Consider the following 19,384-nt stretch of genomic DNA (forward strand, 5'->3'; position numbering starts at 1 on the left):
GCAATACAGTCATGGCCAAAATTATTCACACCCCTGCAATTCTGTCGGATAATACTCAGTTTCTTCCTGAAAATGATTGCAAACACAAATTCTTTGGTATTATCTTCATTTAATTTGTCTTAAATGAAAAAAACACAAAAAGAATTGTTCTAAAGCCAAATTGGATATAATTCCACACCAAACATAAAAAGGGGGTGGACAAAAGTATTGGCACTGTTCAAAAAATCATGTGATGCTTCTCTAATTTGTGTAATTAACAGCACCTGTAACTTACCTGTGGCACCTAACAGGTGTTGGCAATAACTAAATCACACTTGCAGCCAATTGACATGGATTAAAGTTGACTCATCCTCTGTCCTGTGTCCTTGTGTGTACCACATTGAGCATGGAGAAAAGAAAGAAGACCAAAGAACTGTCTGAGGACTTGAGAAACCAAATTGTGAGGAAGCATGAGCAATCTCAAGGCTACAAGTCCATCTCCAAAGACCTGAATGTTCCTGTGTCTACCGTGTGCAGTGTCATTAAGAAGTTTAAAGCCCATGGCACTGTGGCTAACCTTCCTAGATGTGGACGGAAAAGAAAAATTGACAAGAGATTTCAACGCAAGATTGTGCGGATGTTGGATAAAGAACCTCGACTAACATCCAAACAAGTTCAAGCTGCCCTGCAGTCCGAGGGTACAACAGTGTCAACCCGTACTATCAGTCGGCGTCTGAATGAAAAGGGACTGTATGGTAGGAGACCCAGGAAGACCCCACTTCTTACCACGAGACATACAAAAGCCAGGCTGGAGTTTGCCAAACTTACCTGAAAAAGCCCAAAACATTTTGGAAGAATGTTCTCTGGTCAGATGAGACAAAAGTAGAGCTTTTTGGGCAAAGGCATCAACATAGAGTTTACAGGAGAAAAAAAGAGGCATTCAAAGAAAAGAACACGGTCCCTACAGTCAAACATGGCGGAGGTTCCCTGATGTTTTGGGGTTACTTTGCTGCCTCTGGCACTGGACTGCTTGACCGTGTGCATGGCATTATGAAGTCTGAAGACTACCAACAAATTTTGCAGCATAATGTAGGGCCCAGTGTGAGAAAGCTGGGTCTCCCTCAGAGGTCATGGGTCTTCCAGCAGGACAATGACCCAAAACACACTTCAAAAAGCACTGGAAAATGGTTTGAGAGAAAGCACTGGAGACTTCTAAGGTGGCCAGCAATGAGTCCAGACCTGAATCCCATAGAACACCTGTGGAGAGATCTAAAAATGGCAGTTTGGAGAAGGCACCCTTCAAATATCAGGGACCTGGAGCAGTTTGCCAAAGAACAATGGTCTAAAATTCCAGCAGAGCATTTTAAGAAACTCATTGATGGTTACCGGAAGCGGTTGGTCGCAGTTATTTTGGCTAAAGGTTGTGCAACCTTATATATGTATACACATACATACATACACATACAACATGCACACATATACACATTGAATACAGAGGGGCAGTAGTCGTCTACCTTTTCTTTTGCTGATTACTAATACATACCGGGCAGATGAGAACCAAAAAATCGTCCTAAGAACACACTTAAGGGGTTTTCTGGCATACATGTTAAATGCAAAAAAAAACAGCAACGTCACATTAGCATGTCAACGGAAAGCCAAAGAAAGCCAGTAAAAAAAAAAAATGTAGAAGGGGGTAGGGAACGTCAGTAAACAAAGCCAAACAAAAACCGTAAAGCAAAAAAAAAAAAAAAAAAATGTAATAGGTGGAGAAGAAAAGCTGTCACGTTGGCATGTCAACAGAAAGTCAAACTAAAAAAGTAAGAAAAAAAATTATGTTCTGAAAATAAAAAGTTAAGAACTCTGAAGCTGTGATGATGGGTAACAATTTAGCATGCTACTAAGACATCCTAAATTCACAGATTTTTGCCCCCCTATATTACCTGGGATGAACGCCAACAAGCCATCATGGGTGAATTTATGGTTTTGTAAGGTCTCATTTATTTTTAGAGCTTGAAAGCTGACGTGACGGTTATGAGAAACATTCTCCAAACCTTCTGAGCGAGGTGCCAAAAGAAGATCCTACTTGAAGGTCAGAAGAAGGAGAGCTGCCAGGGTCGATAAAGTGCTACCCAGATCCCGTCATTAATTATTCCTTAAGGACCCATTTACTGGAGCCTCCACTCTATCCCCTTCTTGTTAGCAGGCACTTTGTCGCAGGCTGTTAATTGGAGACTTAATACAATTGCAAACTTTATTCTTAGCAGAAGAGGCTCCACCAACAATGCTGCAGCCTCGGAGCGAGCGGAATAAAAGCAACATGGGATGTTGCATAGAAGAGAAGTACAGAAATATCGGAATACTGTGCACTAGAAAGTACGGTACAGTACACACATATATGTCACACATACTAATACACCCTAAGTGCACAGAATCCACAAAGTCTGAACTCCGCACAACAAATCATAAAGTGTGATACATTGCTAAATAATTCATACGGTAAAAGTATACAAATGAGTAACATAGTAACATAGCTATTAAGGTTGAAGGAAGACTTTATGTCCATCTAGTTCAACCCATAGCCTAACCTAACATGCCCTAACATGTTGATCCAGAGGAAGGCAAAAAAAAACCATGTGGCAAAGAGTAAGCTCCACACTGGGGAAAAAATTCCTTCCCGACTCCACATACGGCAATCAGAATAGTTCCCTGGATCAAGACCCTATCAAGGAATCTAGTGTATATACCCTGTAACATTATACTTTTCCAGAAAGGTATCCAGTCCCCTCTTAAATTTAAGTAATGAATCACTCATTACAACATCATACGGCAGAGAGTTCCATAGTCTCACTGCTCTTACAGTAAAGAATCTGTGTCTGTTATTATGCTTAAACTTTCTTTCCTCCAGACGTAGAGGATGCCCCCTTGTCCCTGTCTCAGGTCTATGATTAAAAAGATCATCAGAAAGGTCTTTGTACTGTCCCCTCATATATTTGTACGTTAAAATAAGATCACCCCTTAGTCTTAATTTTTCCAAACTAAATAGCCCCAAGTGTAATAACATATCTTGGTATTGCAGACCCCCCAGTCCTCTAATAACCTTGGTCGCTCTTCTCTGCACCCGCTCCAGTTCAGCTATGTCTTTCTTATACACTGGAGACCAGAACTGTGCACAGTATTCTAAGTGTGGTCGAACTAGTGACTTGTATAGAGGTAAAATTATGTTCTCCTCATGAGCATCTATGCCTCTTTTAATGCATCCCATTATTTTATTTGTCTTTGTAGCAGCTGCCTGACACTGGCCGCTGAATATGAGTTTGTCATCCTCCCATACACCCAGGTCTTTTTCATTGACGGTTTTGCCCAGAGTTTTAGAATTAAGCACATAGTTATATATCTTATTACTTCTACCCAAGTGCATGACCTTACATTTATCCCCATTAAAGCTCATTTGCCATTTATCAGCCCAAGCTTCTAGTTTACATAAATCATCCTGTAATATAAAATTGTCCTCTCCTGTATTGATTACCCTGCAGAGTTTAGGGTCATCTGCAAATATTGAAATTCTAGTCTGTATGCCCCCTACAAGGTCATTAATAAATATGTTAAAAAGAAGAGTGCCCAATACTGACCCCTGTGGTATCCCACTGCTAACCGCGACCCAGTCCGAGTGTGCTCCATTAATAAACACCCTTTGTTTCCTTTGGTCTCTTCAGAGAGAAAGAGGATATGAACTGGAAGTAGCAATTCTAAAAGTCAATATCAACCCTTTAACGAGCCTTGGCATACGACTTAGCATAAAGGCCAAACCAGAATTTCAATATGTCGAGATGCGTTTCGGGGTGCTAGCCCCTCCTCAGTGCAAAGCAAGAGATTTGATTTGGCTGTATGAGAGACCTCATAGTGGAGTGGAGTAACGTTTCTCCTTCAGGAGAGCGACATGTCAGTGTAAGGAGACTTATAGGCCATGCAACACTTCTCTGGTAGCAAGCTCCTGCCGCACTAGGACACGTTAGAAGATGAGAGTATTCGGACCCCATTTTTACATTTAAAGTTTGCCTCTTTGCTCTGACTTCTTCACGCATATAGATTTTTTTTTTTTTTTTTTAACAAACATGCATCGAAGTCAGCATGCATTACATACAAATTTGTCGCCAGTTTTATACAATGCAGAGAAAAATGGTGAAAACCCAAAGCCCACTGCAGATATAAAATCCGCACCGCAGGTCAATTTTTGCCGTGATTATTTCCGGCAGCACGAGGATTTGATTCAGTAAGATCTCATTCACTTCACAGCCACTGCAGTACGATGGGGAAAATCTCCAGTGAATTTGCCAGATGTGAACATAACCTTCAACATTTTTTAAAATCGGTCCTCAAAATAAAAAAACTAAGAAATTGGCCCTGGCCCTGACGGCTATTCCGCAGGGTTTTATAAGCAATTTTCGGATCTTTTGAGCCCTCCATTTCTGGCCGCGTGTAACTTTGTCGCTTCGGGTGGGTCGTTTCCCCCACAGGCTCTAGCCGCACATATAACAATTATTCCAAAACCAGATAAAGATCCCTCCATGTGTAGCAGCTATCGTCCCATCTCACTTATCAATATAGATGTCAAAATCTATGCCAAAATGATAGCTAAAAGATTAAGTGGTCTCTTGCCTCATCTGATTAACCAAGATCAGGTAGGATTTGTTCCGGGAAGAGAGGCCAGGGACAACACTATTAGATCCATCTCGTTGATAGACAGGGCAAACAGAACAGGGGACCCCATGTGTTTACTATCAATTGATGCCGAAAAGGCTTTTGATAGGGTGGGTTGGGATTTTATGTACCAAACTCTAGAGGGTATTGGATTAAAGGAGAAAACGATGAGGAGCATTATGGTTCTCTACGAGTCCCCATCTGCACAAATCAAAGTTAATGGCTCCCTGTCGGACCCCCTCCACATTCGAAACGGTACAAGACAGGGTTGCCCCCTATCTCCCCTATTGTATATACTAACCATGGAACACTTGGCCAATGCGATTCGTAATAATATATCAATCAAAGGGGTGCAGATCCTCTCGGAAGAACATAAGTTGGCTCTATTTGCAGATGATGTGCTTATGTATATCACTTCACCTTTAACCACTTTACCCAATGTCTTATTGGAGCTACATCGCTTTGGCCAATTGAACAATTTTAAAATTAACTCACATAAATCAGAAATGCTAAATATCTCTTTATCTCCCGCACTGGTCTCTCAATTACGATCCTTCCCTTTTAAATGGCGCCCTGACTCTCTCAGATACCTGGGTATAGCTCTGACTGCCAAGTCGTCACGGCTGTACGAAACTAACCATAGAATAGCCCTCCGTAAAGCTGAGCTTGATCTGGAGCGATGGAGTAGATTGCACCTGTCCTGGCTTGGTAGGATCAATACAATAAAAATGGATCTATTGCCACGTCTTCTCTATTTTTTTCAGACCATTCCTATGGTTCTGCCTGCTTCCTTCTTCTCCAGAATCAAATCAGCGATCACAAGATATATTTGGTCGGGCAAACGCCCTCGCCTATCATTACCAATTAAGCAGGCCTAACCAAGAAGGAGGTCTGAGCCTGCCTAATTTTCTGCTCTATAACCATGCCTCCATCGGAACCCGCTTATTAGATTTATATCATAATAAATTTAAAAAGAAGTGGGTGGATTTAGAGACAAAGATTTCAGCGGTCAACCCCAGAGTTAACATCTGGCGGGGGGGGGGAGGGGGGTGCGGGGGCTCAGGGGTTGGGGAGTCTCCCCTTCCTTACTAGAAATCTGATTCTTTTTGTCAAACGCAATAACTTAAAGCTTAATATGTCATCCATACCAGGCCCTTTGACCCCGATCTCTGACAATCCGGATTTTCCTGCAGGCCTGGACAAAATCTTATTCCTTCATAAGAATAGGGATGGTCATCCAATAGTTTATGATTACATCACCCCTTCATCGGTAAAGCCCTTGCACTCCCTCTTTGAGGGATTGGAGATCCCACCTGGGGTATGGCTATTTTATGAACAAATTAAAAGTTACGTTCTTGGGATTTCCAAACGGGTAGACCTTTTCCGACCACTTACTTCTTTCGAGTCGGCGTGTCTGGGTGGGGACCCTCCATCACACACAGTATCATTCCTATATAAAATGTTCCAGGGGCACCAGATCTCTACACTGGATCCTCCTGCTTTCTTTCAGAAATGGGAAATTGACTTGAATAAGTTGTTAATACCAGACGACAGAAATAGGAGTCTTCTCTATACATTTAGATCCTCACTGTGTGCAGACTACCAGGAGAGAGGTTATAGAATTTTGGCCCGGTGGTATAGATGTCCTGATAACATCCATTCCATGTTCCCAGATACTCCAGACACATGCTGGAGATGTTGGAAGGAGAGGGGATCGTACACACACATTTGGTGGTCTTGCCCGTCCATTAGGGGTTTCTGGGAAGATGTTTTTAACCTTCACAATAAGCTAACTATGCACAAAGCCCGACCGACAATAGAGGTGGCCCTGCTATCTATCTGTGAGCTTTCCGTGGCTAAATTCAAGAGAGGCCTCCTTAGGCATTTCTTGACAGCCGCACGTAATTTAATACCTCGCTACTGGAAGCAGACGAATATCCCTTCAAGATCCGAACTTGTGGTAGAGCTGAACCACCTCTTTAGAATGGAGCAACTGGTTGGTCAGGACTCCGGAACTTTGGACAAAGTCTTAAACATCTGGGCCCCTTGGATAATGTTTAGGGAGACCGCGGGTCTGACCGTATGGCTTAGTGGAGTTTCTGACTCAAATTATTAATTTAATTTTTTTTTTTTTTTTTTTTTTGGATAGGGCCCCTAGGGCAGTGAGTCAATGTGTATTAATATCGACTTTGGGCTGAGTTGGATGGGTTAGCGGAGACCGGTTCCCCTCAACCCCCCCCCCCCCCTTTTTGTCTCTTCTTCTCTCTCTGTCTCTCCCCACTTTCTTCTCTTTGTACGTTAAGTGTTGTATTAGTTATAAAGGTGTTACGGTCATGACTAGGAATGGATTTGGATATCTTACCCCGGCAATATACCTGAACCTGGCAGTTAATCTGGATTCCGGAGATATAGATCCACACTATGACTAAGATTATAAATATATCCCATCGTAATTAGTTATAATCTAATATATGGTTGAGGGGTGGGTATCCTCAGATACCCACTCTAGAATCTGATATATGGTTCTCTCTAAAGTGCTATTAACATAACTCTTCTTCCATAAGAAGACAATGGAGCCATGGTGTGGGGTTTTGAAGTTATGTTTATTACATTCTCTCTTGATTACAATGTTAGTAATTTGAATGTCATTTCAAGTTGTATTAATATGTTATTATCCTACCCCAATGATATTTGTAAAAGTGACTTTATTCAATAAAATTGATTTACACAAAAAAAACTAAGAAATTGGTTCCAGAATATAGATTCAATAGAAATCTTTGGGCACATACTGTACCTCTGCACAGACTAGAGGTCTTCTTACAATGGTTCACGTGGAGACCGTCTTCTCCAGTGGTAAACAGAAATCAGTTTCTATGTAAATTGGCTCAGGCGGAGGCTAACCTTGACTTGTTGGTACATGGATTTAGTGCCTGTCATTCAAGGCAATCATTTGGCCACTAATTTTATGACCTTAAAGGGTTTGTCCACATTTGGATGAAAGCACTTCTGAATCCTCAGCATGCAATTTGTAAATCTACAGCCACATTCCGACTAGACGTGCGCAGCCTCACTCAATAAAAGTGAACTGAGGTCGAGAACATCTAGTCAGCATGTGATTGCATGTATGCAAATCACATGTTTGTGGTCAAGTGACCACCCATTCTCACCTTCGGCACTGGAGAATACTTACAGCGTATGATGCATGCAATATGAGGATTCATAAGCAGGGATGGGCGGACTGGTGGAAGTTTGGGTTCTAGTAACTGACTCGAACTATTTAGAAAGTTTAGTACCGGTACCTGACCTTCCACCAAAACCCATTGAAAATCTCTCTCCTCTGCGCCACCACGGACTTACTCCGAACACCGCACCGGACTTCAGCAGAAAGTAAGTATTTGGCGCTCAGGCATGAACGGTGACTGTCTGCTACGAACGCCGAACATTTCTGTTCAGGTTCACCCATCTCTATTTAGAAGTCCTTTAAAAAAAAAAAGGAGTTTGACAGAACAAAATGATTGTTCAAACCAAGCACAGGCTCTCGGTGCACCCTTAGCGTGGCAGAGCAATCCCATGCGCCTTTTCACCTACTTGTTTTCCACTTATCTCCTCCCTCTTGGCTTCTATAAAGTCAGAGCTGTCAATCAAGGAAGAAAACACCGGAGAGAGATGCAAACAAGTAGGTGGAAAGGTGCACTGAACTTCTTGGCCATATTAAGGGTGCACCGAGCGTTTGTGCATAGTTCGAATGCTCAGTTTTTGCTACCAGACTCGCTTTCATAAAAAAAAAAAAAAAAAAAAAGTTAAAACGCCTGCCTATCATTAGAGGGAAAAATAAGAATACAAAAAAAATAATACAATATAATACTAAATAATATATACAGGGAAAAAAAAAAAAGCACAAGGCACAGTTACATTGACAAGATCGGAATCTTCATATTCTAGGGAAAGTAAGAACATGAAGGAGACAACAAAGCCCCCTGGAGGATTTTCTTTTTCTAGATGACAAGGATTCCATTAGAGGGAAAGCTTAGTGAGGAAATTGTGAAATCCTTTCTTGGCATTATAAAACGTGCAGAAGAGAAGGAGCCTGTAATCCACAGCAGATAAACAGATGCTGCCATTGCTTCCTAATTGTGCCTACACAGTTTAGAAAAATGAAACAAACATCTTCTTGGCCGATTTTCATTACGCTCCATTCTATAAAACTCATCACTGTTACGTCGAGAACATTTTTCTTGGTGAATATTTCCCTTTTCATCGTCACATAAAGATGAAAAAAAGTATCAGTGAGCGATTCTCCGTCTGTGCAGTGTGGATGGCGCAAACAACGGGATCGGTGACCGGTTGGGCTCGGTGACCGGTTGGGCTCGGTACTCTGCACAAGCCAACTATGGAGATCATCGGCTTCAATACTAAGAAATATACATTACTGGAATCAACGATATCAGGGTAAAACCTATTAAAGTAGAAGCTACATTCTGGCTCCTAGGAGAGCTTGGGCAGTGGGATCAACCCTCCTAATCCATCTATATTGGCATGTAGGTGATTGGAAGATTAACAAAATGATACCTTCATAACTGCGATCCGATGTCTTATTCCAGAGAAATCCACATTTGTTCCTACTATGCAAATGAGCTGTTAAGATCTATGGGTCGGACATAGATCTTCCAGAGATTCTGCCTCCAGGGCTTGTATTAAAAATGAAAGGGGCACTACCAGTGTGAGACATGTAAATGAGGACAGCGGACTGTCAGCAATTACAATTCTTAGTGCATGTCACTACTTAGAAGCAGTTCCTGATGGACTCTACTCTAAACTAAGCACTGTACAATCAAAAGGCTGCAAAAAAAAATGCTTCAGGTAAAAAAAAACTGGTGGGAACGGAGAAGATTAATGTATAGTTTTTGGAGAAAAGTATAACTATAACTTGAGTTTTTAATTATTTAAACCCCTGCTTGTTCTGGGGCTTTCAGTCCTATCAGTGATTGACAGCTTTATTTGTACAAGTGTGCATGCAGAGATAGCGGTCGTTCATTGATGGTTTTCAGTCCAGTGGGCGGTCCTATCAGTGATTGACAGCTTTATTTGTATAAGTGTGCATGCAGAGATAGCTGTCACTCACTGATAGGACCGCCCACTGGACTGAAAACCCCCTGAAAAAGCAGAGGTTTAAATGATTAAAAACACAGGTTATACTGAATCTTTTCTTACAAAACAATATATGAATCTGCTCAGCTCCCTGTGCTCTAGAACAATGTGCCTGCAGATCGGACTGCATTCATTCATGAAAACTGATTCTCTTGAAAAATAGAAAGAAAGCAAACAGAAGGCATTTTTTAACACTTCACAACAATTCCCTGCTGTTTTGTGATCCAGAAATGGATCCAAAAATGGTTATTTTTCCCCATGAGTCCATCAAATATTGTTTTAAGAATATTGACTTATTCCAACTTTTTTTTTTTTTCTGAAAGGTGCAATGGATGACCCATTCCTTTAATAAATACTTCACTTCTCACCGTATCTCCCCTGCTGTAGAGAGCAACGGTGTAGAATTTTTCACATTTCCAAAATTTTTTTTACGCAGAAAAGAGCTGTTGTTTTTATTCATTTCATATGAAAACAAAAACTTGCATATTTTTATGCTCTCATAAAATATGAAAAAAAAGAAAAGACAGAAATCAATACCCTCAACTGAATCGACTCTAGCACGGTTAGGAAGAATTGTTCAAGAGGTTCTTGCCTTCGAGTTGGTCATGTTTTTCATTGACCACCTTGAATGAATAAATCCTTTTGTTCAGCGAGCGATGGTTTTGTTAAGGTAACAATACAGAACGTTGGTATGCGATTACGTGAACCCTGAGGATCGGGAGATCATTCATGCAGAAATCCAAATAATTTTGGATTAAAAAACCCTCTTAATTGTAAAAGGGCCAAGGCTAACCAACGATCACACGATGGCCTTGTCATATGTTCAGACGGAGATGCGTTCAATCGTCGTCAACTTGGCTCCGATGCAAATTAAAAAGAAAAAAAATGTTGCTAAGTGGGATAAGAACATGTTGGCAGAAATGCCGACATCTGGAAAGGGCTTGTGGGTTACTCCAGGGATCAACGAGTCGACTGATGCAGAGTGATTAGTGATTCAGATTGAATGAGGCGCCGACCAGTTCTAGTCTCATACGGACGGAACAATGAGGCTTTCCTGGCGGAAACTTCTGTTCACGTATTCAGATTAACGATCAACAACGAGACAGATCGTTATTCGCACAATTTCAGGCTGAACACTCCATAAATCTGGCCAAATACTTTAAATTTGTGCAAAAAAACCCAAAAAAACACGTAAACTGTTCTGTACTTGCTGAAACTAAGAGAACAAAACAAAATGGGAAAGATTCTGACAGAAAAAAAAAAAAAAACCATCTCATTTTCCCCCCCATAGGCTCTACTCCTCTGTGTGCGCGACCTCTCAGCTGTGCGCACCTTTCTCTTGAGCTGCGCACTTCTAATAATGTCTTGAACAATAGATGTAGGGGGTTCCTGGACCCTGTGCAGAAATAAGGCTCTAAAACATTAAATTAAAATAGACTTGTAAAAAAAAACAATAAAAGGAGTCTAGTAATTAACTGATGCAAAGCAAACAACCAAAAATGGTTAAAAAAAAAAGTTAATTGTTAATTTTTCTTGGAATTTAAACCACATATATTCATTTTATTAAATCTTAACACAATTAATACCAGAAGGAAAGCTGAGAAAAACCTAATATTATGCCGTGCAGATCAGCCAAACTGGAGAAACATGTAAAAGTCTATAAACCTCTGAGCTGCTTCAAAATATCATCATTTAACCCCAGTTTCCGAGCAGGTAGGTTAGTCAAAATTACAAAGAATAGATGATCGAGCAAAGGCACAAAAACACCAGGAACATATTGAACACTAAGATTCAACATCAAAGTGACATCCACAGGAATGCCAGGATGCAAGGTTACCCCAGAACATCACACTGCTTCCGCCTGCGCGCTTCCTTCACATAGTGCATCCTGGTGACATCTCTCGGCATGGTCAAGCAGCAAACATATCCAACCACATGATGGAAAAAAAAAAAGGAAAACATAATTCATAGGACCGTGTCAGCTTTAATTTCTGTATGGTCCATGCTTCAAGCCCGAAGGAAATGCTTCCGAGCAAAGGTCAGCACAGGCATTCTGACTAGTCTACAGAATGGATAGACCTGTCACTCAAGGGGAGTGGGCGGGAAGAAGGCCCGAGGGACCACCTTTCCGATTATGGCTTGGTCCTTGTTGGCTTTTAAAGTACTGTATGCTTTTCACTTTAAAGAGCACCTGTCACTTGCCATAAATATGCATATTTAGCAAGCTCGCCCCAAGCCATATTTGCAGTTGTATGGCGGATTTGGACACCTTTGGGAAACAGCTACATGACGAGTATGGTCACTGATCTTACGCCAAAGAAAATCACTAAGACAGATGGCATTGCGTGACTTCGTAAAAGATTTGTAATGTAAGATAAAATTCTTACCTCAATTCTGCCAGTGTCAGGCTGGAAACCGCGGGCAGGATCTTCAGTCGTGACTCGACACTGTATGGCGCAGCCATTAATACGGATATTTTCCTGCTTCAAGCCAAGTTCGGGCAAACTTTTCCCTTCTGCAACATGGATCTGAGCATGGACCAAGTCAACACTACAAGAAAATACATAAGTAATATTTTACTTGATGGTTTCATTAGTTGCATTATGTCAAAAACCAGACGAACTTGCAAAAATATTAACCAGTAATGTCTCATCTTACTGGGCAATCATATAGATTGGTGAATGATTGCTCAAAGGGCATCATGTGCGAAGTGTGTTCATAATACAACTCCATGCCCAGGGAAAAATCAGAAACATAACTCATGGCATAAAGACGTGAATACAAAATAATCTCTTAAAAAAAAATGCCATTACTCCTATAGTGGTCGAAAACGAAAAGGTTGATTCCAGCTCCAAAATGTTTGAATAAAATTTAATCCTTTATTGGTACATGTTTAAAAAACACAGGCTGCAATGCTCTCCATGATGGAAACGGGAAACGAGCTACGCGTTTCGATCTATTACAGATCTTTGTCAGAGCTACATAGACACAGACATACTAACATTATAAAACTACCACCGACCAATAAGCATAGGCTACGAAGACATGTGACTTAGGGTCCTCCTAGTGCAATACATGATCTTTCTAAAAACAACATTTCTTTGAAAAATATATCAATTATAAATATATATATGTATATATATATATACAAAACGAAAAAGAAGTAAGAAAGAAAAAAATAATAATAAACAGCTCATAAATATGATGTTAATAATGGTACATTAACTCGTTGCGTTTATTAAGACCGGATGGAAACCGGGTGTTCAAATAATAAATCCAGAAGGCTTCACGTGTGAGAAGACAGCGTTTAAAATTCCCACCTCGCTGAGGTTTATTGACACGTTCGATGCCGTATGCCAAAAAATGTTTAGTGCTGCACGCATGTTGAGTAATAAAATGTTTAGATGCAGCTGAAACTGATCGGGACGAATCACCCGCATTCTCAATGTCATATAAATGTTCATTAATCCGTATTTTCAACTTGCGTGAAGTACATCCAACATATGACAGTTGACAAATGGTACAGTCAATTTTATATACCACGAAGGCAGTGTTACAGTTAATATATTGCTTAATAATAAAGTTTTTTGATTTATCTGAGTTCATGAATGACTTGTTGATTGACGTATGAGCACACATTTTACACCTGTTACTGCCACATTTGTAAAACCCATTATAGTTCAGCCATGTTTTATTTATACTTTTATCTGGACGGAACATGCTTGGTGAAATTCTATTACCTATAGTAGTAGCCCGTCTAGATATTACATTAATCCCTGTGTCAAGAATTCTGGCCAAACTCGGATCCTCATAAAGGATAGGCAGGAATTTATTAATAAGATTTTTAATATTGCTGAATTGAGGGCTGAATTGAAAACAAATAAAAGTTTTTTTATTACTAGTTCTATCTGTCAAATTTGAGCCAGACTCACTTATAGCAATCGGTGTAATTAAATTATTACGATCTTTATGTTCAACAATTTTGCGTGCCCTATTTAACATCCAATATGGATAACTGCGACGTTTCAATTTATTAGATGCCATATCAATTTCATTTTTTAATACTATATTATTGCTGCAATTTCTTTTAACTAACGAATTCGCCAACTGGTATAGATTGAATAGTGTGCATGGGGTGTCCACTGTGCGCATGTAGAATGGAATTACCACTAAGTGACTTATGATGGGTTTTCGTTTCAATTAATTGGTCAGCAACACCAATCAGATTTAAATCCAAAAAATTAATTTCTTTTTGATTGAATTTATGAGTGAAACGTAAATTACAATCATTTAAATTCAAATAATTAATAAAGTCTGGTATGGCAGATACATCGGCAGATCAAATGATAAGTAGATCGTCGATGTATCTGCCATACCATTGTATACAGGACAAAAAAGGATTGGAAACAGAAAAAATGTAATTGTACTCCCAATATGCCATGACGAGGTTGGCTAAAGAAGGTGAAAATTTCGCACCCATGGCCACACCTGTTTTCTGTAAATAATAACGAGAATCAAATGTGAAAAAATTATGAGTCATGAGAAAAAAGGTGACCTGTAAAATATATTGTTTCAAATCCAAGGAATAATTACTGAAATTATCCAATTGAAAATGAAGGGCCTGCATAGCTAAGTGGTGTGGAATGCATGAATACAGTGAAACTACATCGCAGCAGAGCCAAGTGAATTTTGCTGACCATTTTTTATTAGAAAAAACTCCCAGAATTTCCCTTGAGTCCTTGATGTAGCCAGGGATTAGACTCACAAGAGGCTGCAACAAGGAATCGACCCATTCACAGAGATGCTCATTAGCTGAGCCAATACCGGATACTATTGGTCTTAAAGGGGGGACAACATCATTTTTGATTCCTATAGTCTCCAACTTTGTATACAGATTGTATTAATACAGTACAGATTGGGCCATGTGACCTTTCACCACAACGCGCGTTTCGTCCTGCTGCATCAGAGGGCATGTGTGATCATGTAGTAGAAACAGTTATTGTCAAACAAGGAAAAACTCCAATGATCATAGCAGATAGCCGATACAACTCTAGAGAAAATATCACTGGTATCCGTCATCAGGGAGGCATGGGTTTTTCAACAGTTGTGGGTGATAACACATAGAAATCCAATGTCATTGTTGAGAAACTTTCCATAGATTACCCAAGATTGCCAATTCTACAAGAAGCCTTTGTACAAGCCTACAGACAGAACACTAAGCCTGAAGTATCCTTATTTGTCAATTTAGCCTGCTGAGTGCTACATAAAATAAACCGCAATATGATCACTCGCCAGACTCCGGGCATCTATGTTCTACTTCAGACGAACAAAGAAGGCATAAGTGGTTAAATCCATTTTATTGTGAGGTAACACAAATCGTAGAAAACAACTCTTTCGGTTTCTAATACATTTTCAGGAATATGCCTGGGAGATCTTTGCACATAACACAGGTGGCATACTGTACCACACAAGACTTACTAGTCTTGTAAGCAAAATAGTCCTACATTTCTTAAAGCATAACATCTCTCTAACGCCACCCTCTCCAGTACAAAGACGGAGCCCTTTTTTTTTTTTTGCATAGAAGCTGTATTATTTTTGCATAGTCTTGTCATGATGCTTAAGATGAAGAGAACCTTTCACTAGATTTTGCATGCTTACCTGGACACTATGTAATAATGGCTGGAAGATATTTGTCATCAAAGTATTTGGTACCTATTGAGTTCGCTTTGATTAAGTCCAAGTGGGCGTTATCAGATACTTTTCAATGTGGGGGGTGTACTTCTCCCTGTATAAGTTGCCCAATCATAAGAAGGAAGCAACACAGCAGAAAAAGAACACCCCCCCCCCCCACCATAGCTTAGGTTTCTCAGTGTGCGAGATGTAATAATACAACTCTGATCTCCTGGTCTAACCTCATACATGATTAGAAAGTGCTGAGAATTTTAGAACACAAAAGGTCTTTGTGGGGGAAGGGGCCAGCTATGTTTAGCTAGGTTACATTACAAACCCTTCTATCAGCTCTCCTCCTCTCATAGGTCTGTCAGCTCTGCTGTACTACCCATCCTCCTTCATCCTCATTTGCATGTCGATTCTAACGCCAATTTCTCAGTAACGGAGGAATGGACTGTCCATTAACGGTATGGCTGGATATACCTTTGCAAAAAGGTATATGCACATATAGTTTTCGAGTGAAATCCTGATGACATATCCTAATAATTGGTAGAGGTCCTGGAGGTTAGACCCAAAAAAATAATAGAGCGATGATATATCATTGTTGTGACAATACAATATTTAATATTAATTATTCCAAACGTATATTTCCAGTAGGTCAAGAAACAGAGTGTTGTTCATATCATCAGAACGTTGACTCTTGAATTGAGGTTTGTGAATTGTTGAATAGCTGCTTGTTACCTATTATATCAGCTCCTATACGCGATTTTATTTCCATCTTTGGAGGACAAGAACGCAGGGTCATTGAAGAATTGACATTTGCAAACATGTTGCGTACCCACTGTATAAGTCCATGTAGCGTGTTGACCAGCAAAACAATGAAGGACTAACTATGCAGATTGCTAAAATACGCAAATATTGAGAGAGCAAGGCTACTTTCAGACATTCAGTATTTCACATCAGTATTTGTAAGCCAAAACCAGGAGTATGTGAGAAATGCAGAAGTGGTGACGTGTTTCTTTTATACTTTTCCTCCGATTGTTCCACTCCTGATATCGGCTTACAAACACTAATATAAAATACTGATATTGTGACCATAGCTTTAATCTCAGACCACTTTCACCTGAACTGTAGATGATGGCCTGAACCACAGATGTGGGTATAAAAAGGAATCTCTATCCTTCTGCAATGAGACTCTACAGAACCATAGCCGCATACCTCCCAACTTTTGAAGATGGGAAAGAGGGACAAAGTCAGCGGCGCGCAACGCGGCAAATTTTAGGCCACGCGTCTGACCACACCCATTCATAACTAGTCACACCCATATCCACGTCCCAAACACACCCATTTAGCACTGCTGATCACACTGTTTCATAAAGAATAATTATAAACAAAAAAATATGGCCACACAGTGCTCCATACTGTATAATGGCCCCACATGATGCTCAATACTGTATAAGGGCCACACAGTGCTCTATATTGTATAATGGCCCCACATGATGCTCCATACTGTATAATGGCCCCACATGATGCTCAATACTGTATGATGGCCACACAGTGCTCTATACTGTATAATGGCCACACATGATGCTCCATACTGTATAATGACAGCACATGATGCGCCATCTAAAATATAAAGCTGAATGTGTGTGTGTGTGTGTGTGTGTGTGTGTGTGTGTGTGTGTGTGTGTGTGTGTGTGTGTGTGTGTGTATGTCCGGGATTGGCATCTGCACCGTCGCAGCTACAGCCACAAAATTTTGCACAGTCACACGTCTGGACCCTGAGAGCATCATAGGCTATGATGTGAGGCAAAATTTTAACCCCGCGCGCTCCAATTCACCAAACAATTTTGCCCCTATCTACGTAATGGGGAAAAAGTTAAAGGAAAAGTGTTGGAGGCAAATTGACAGCTGCCAGATGTGAACAAGGGGGACTTAAAGAGTGAGAGCGATGGCGCCAAAGAGTATATACCGTACAGTTGCTGAGGTGGGGCCCCGACATGGGATACTCACCACACACGGGGATATGAACACACACACAAAATGCGCCACACACTACCACGTGCTTGAACACATATCACCCTCAGCACACATTTCATCACACATACACCAACCTCGCCACATAAAAGTCGAAACACAAAAGTCGCCGCTCAAAACTCGCCACGCGCAAAACTCACCACATGCAAAACTAGGCTCACGAAAAACTCGCCACACGTGCAAAACTCACCCCATGGAAAACTCGCCACACGCAAAACTTGCACACGCGGAAAAATTGCCACATGCACAAAAGTTGCAACACATGCAAAAGTTGCCTCACACAAAACTTGCACATACTCAAAAAGCACCACACAAAACTTGCCACGCGCAAAACTTGCTGCACACAACTTGCTACACTAACCTGTCACATGCAACTCGACACACAAAAAGTTGCTACACACATGTCGCCACACAAAACTCATCTCACAAAAGCCGCTACATGCATGTCGCCACACGCAACTTGACACATGAAACTCGCCCTAAAACACACACACAAGTCTGGTATTATCCTTCAAAAATAAAAATCTGATTAATAAGCAGACAAACTACAAGAACAACAAATGTACCATATAGGAAATACGGCAGCTGTCAGTCACATGACCTGTCTATTATGTGTATATGTGAGCTAATATATACTGCCAGGGGGGAGGGCTTCCTGTTGGCTGGGGATTTATCAGGCTGCCAACTTAGCTTACAAATACTGAGGTAAAAATACTGAGCAAATAACGTGTGAACGAGGTCTAATACAGGAGGAGATGACACACAGATATATACTATATACAGGAGAAGATGACACAGGTATATACTATATACAGGGGAGATGACACATATATACTATATACAGGGGAGATGACACAGGTATATACTATATACAGGGGAGATGACATATATACTATATACAGGGGAGATGACACAGGTATATACTATATACAGGAGATGACACTGCTATATACTATATACAGGGGAGATGACATACAGGTACATACTATATACAGGGGAGATGACAGGTATATACTATATACATGGGAGATGACACACATATATACTATATACAGGGGAGATGACACACAGGTATATACTATATACAGGAGGAGATGACATACAGGTACATACTATATACAGGAGATGACATACAGGTACATACTATATACAGGGGAGATGACACACAGGTATATACTATATACAGGAGGAGATGACACACTGTATATACTATATACAGGGGAGATGACACAGGTATATACTATATACAGGAGGAGATGACACACTGCTATATACTATATACAGGAAAGATGACATACAGGTACATACTATATGGAGGGGAGATGACACAGGTATATACTATATACATGGGAGATGACACACGTATATACTATATAGAGGGGAGATGACAGGTATATACTATATACAAGAGGAGATGACATACAGGTACATACTATATACAGGGGAGATGACACACAGATATATACTATATACAGGAGGAGATGACACAGGTATGTACTATATACAGTGGGGCAAAAAAGTATTTAGTCAGTCAGCAATAGTGCAAGTTCCACCACTTAAAAAGATGAGAGGCGTCTGTAATTTACATCATAGGTAGACCTCAACTATGGGAGACAAACTGAGAAAAAAAAATCCAGAAAATCACATTTTCTGTTTTTTTATCATTTTATTTGCATATTATGGTGGAAAATAAGTATTTGGTCAGAAACAAAATTTCATCTCAATACTTTGTAATATATCCTTTGTTGGCAATGACAGAGGTCAAACGTTTTCTGTAAGTCTTCACAAGGTTGCCACACACTGTTGTTGGTATGTTGGCCCATTCCTCCATGCAGATCTCCTCTAGAGCAGT

The 19,384-nt window shown here is 40.4% G+C and overlaps 1 protein-coding gene across 3 annotated transcripts in view; it reads right to left on the reverse strand.

Annotated features, from left to right (window-relative positions):
* The window catches only part of PC (pyruvate carboxylase), a 473,285-nt gene that overhangs the window by 184,112 nt on the left and 269,789 nt on the right, over positions 1 to 19,384 (reverse strand). For all 3 annotated transcript variants that reach the window (XM_077287356.1, XM_077287355.1, XM_077287354.1), the window contains exon 9: positions 12,213 to 12,375. In XM_077287356.1, coding sequence (XP_077143471.1) covers positions 12,213 to 12,375 — 163 coding nt within the window. The remainder of the gene's footprint in view (positions 1 to 12,212; positions 12,376 to 19,384) is intronic.

The sequence above is a fragment of the Ranitomeya variabilis genome, chromosome 2, assembly GCF_051348905.1.
Source record: "Ranitomeya variabilis isolate aRanVar5 chromosome 2, aRanVar5.hap1, whole genome shotgun sequence".
Lineage (NCBI taxonomy): Eukaryota > Metazoa > Chordata > Amphibia > Anura > Dendrobatidae > Ranitomeya > Ranitomeya variabilis.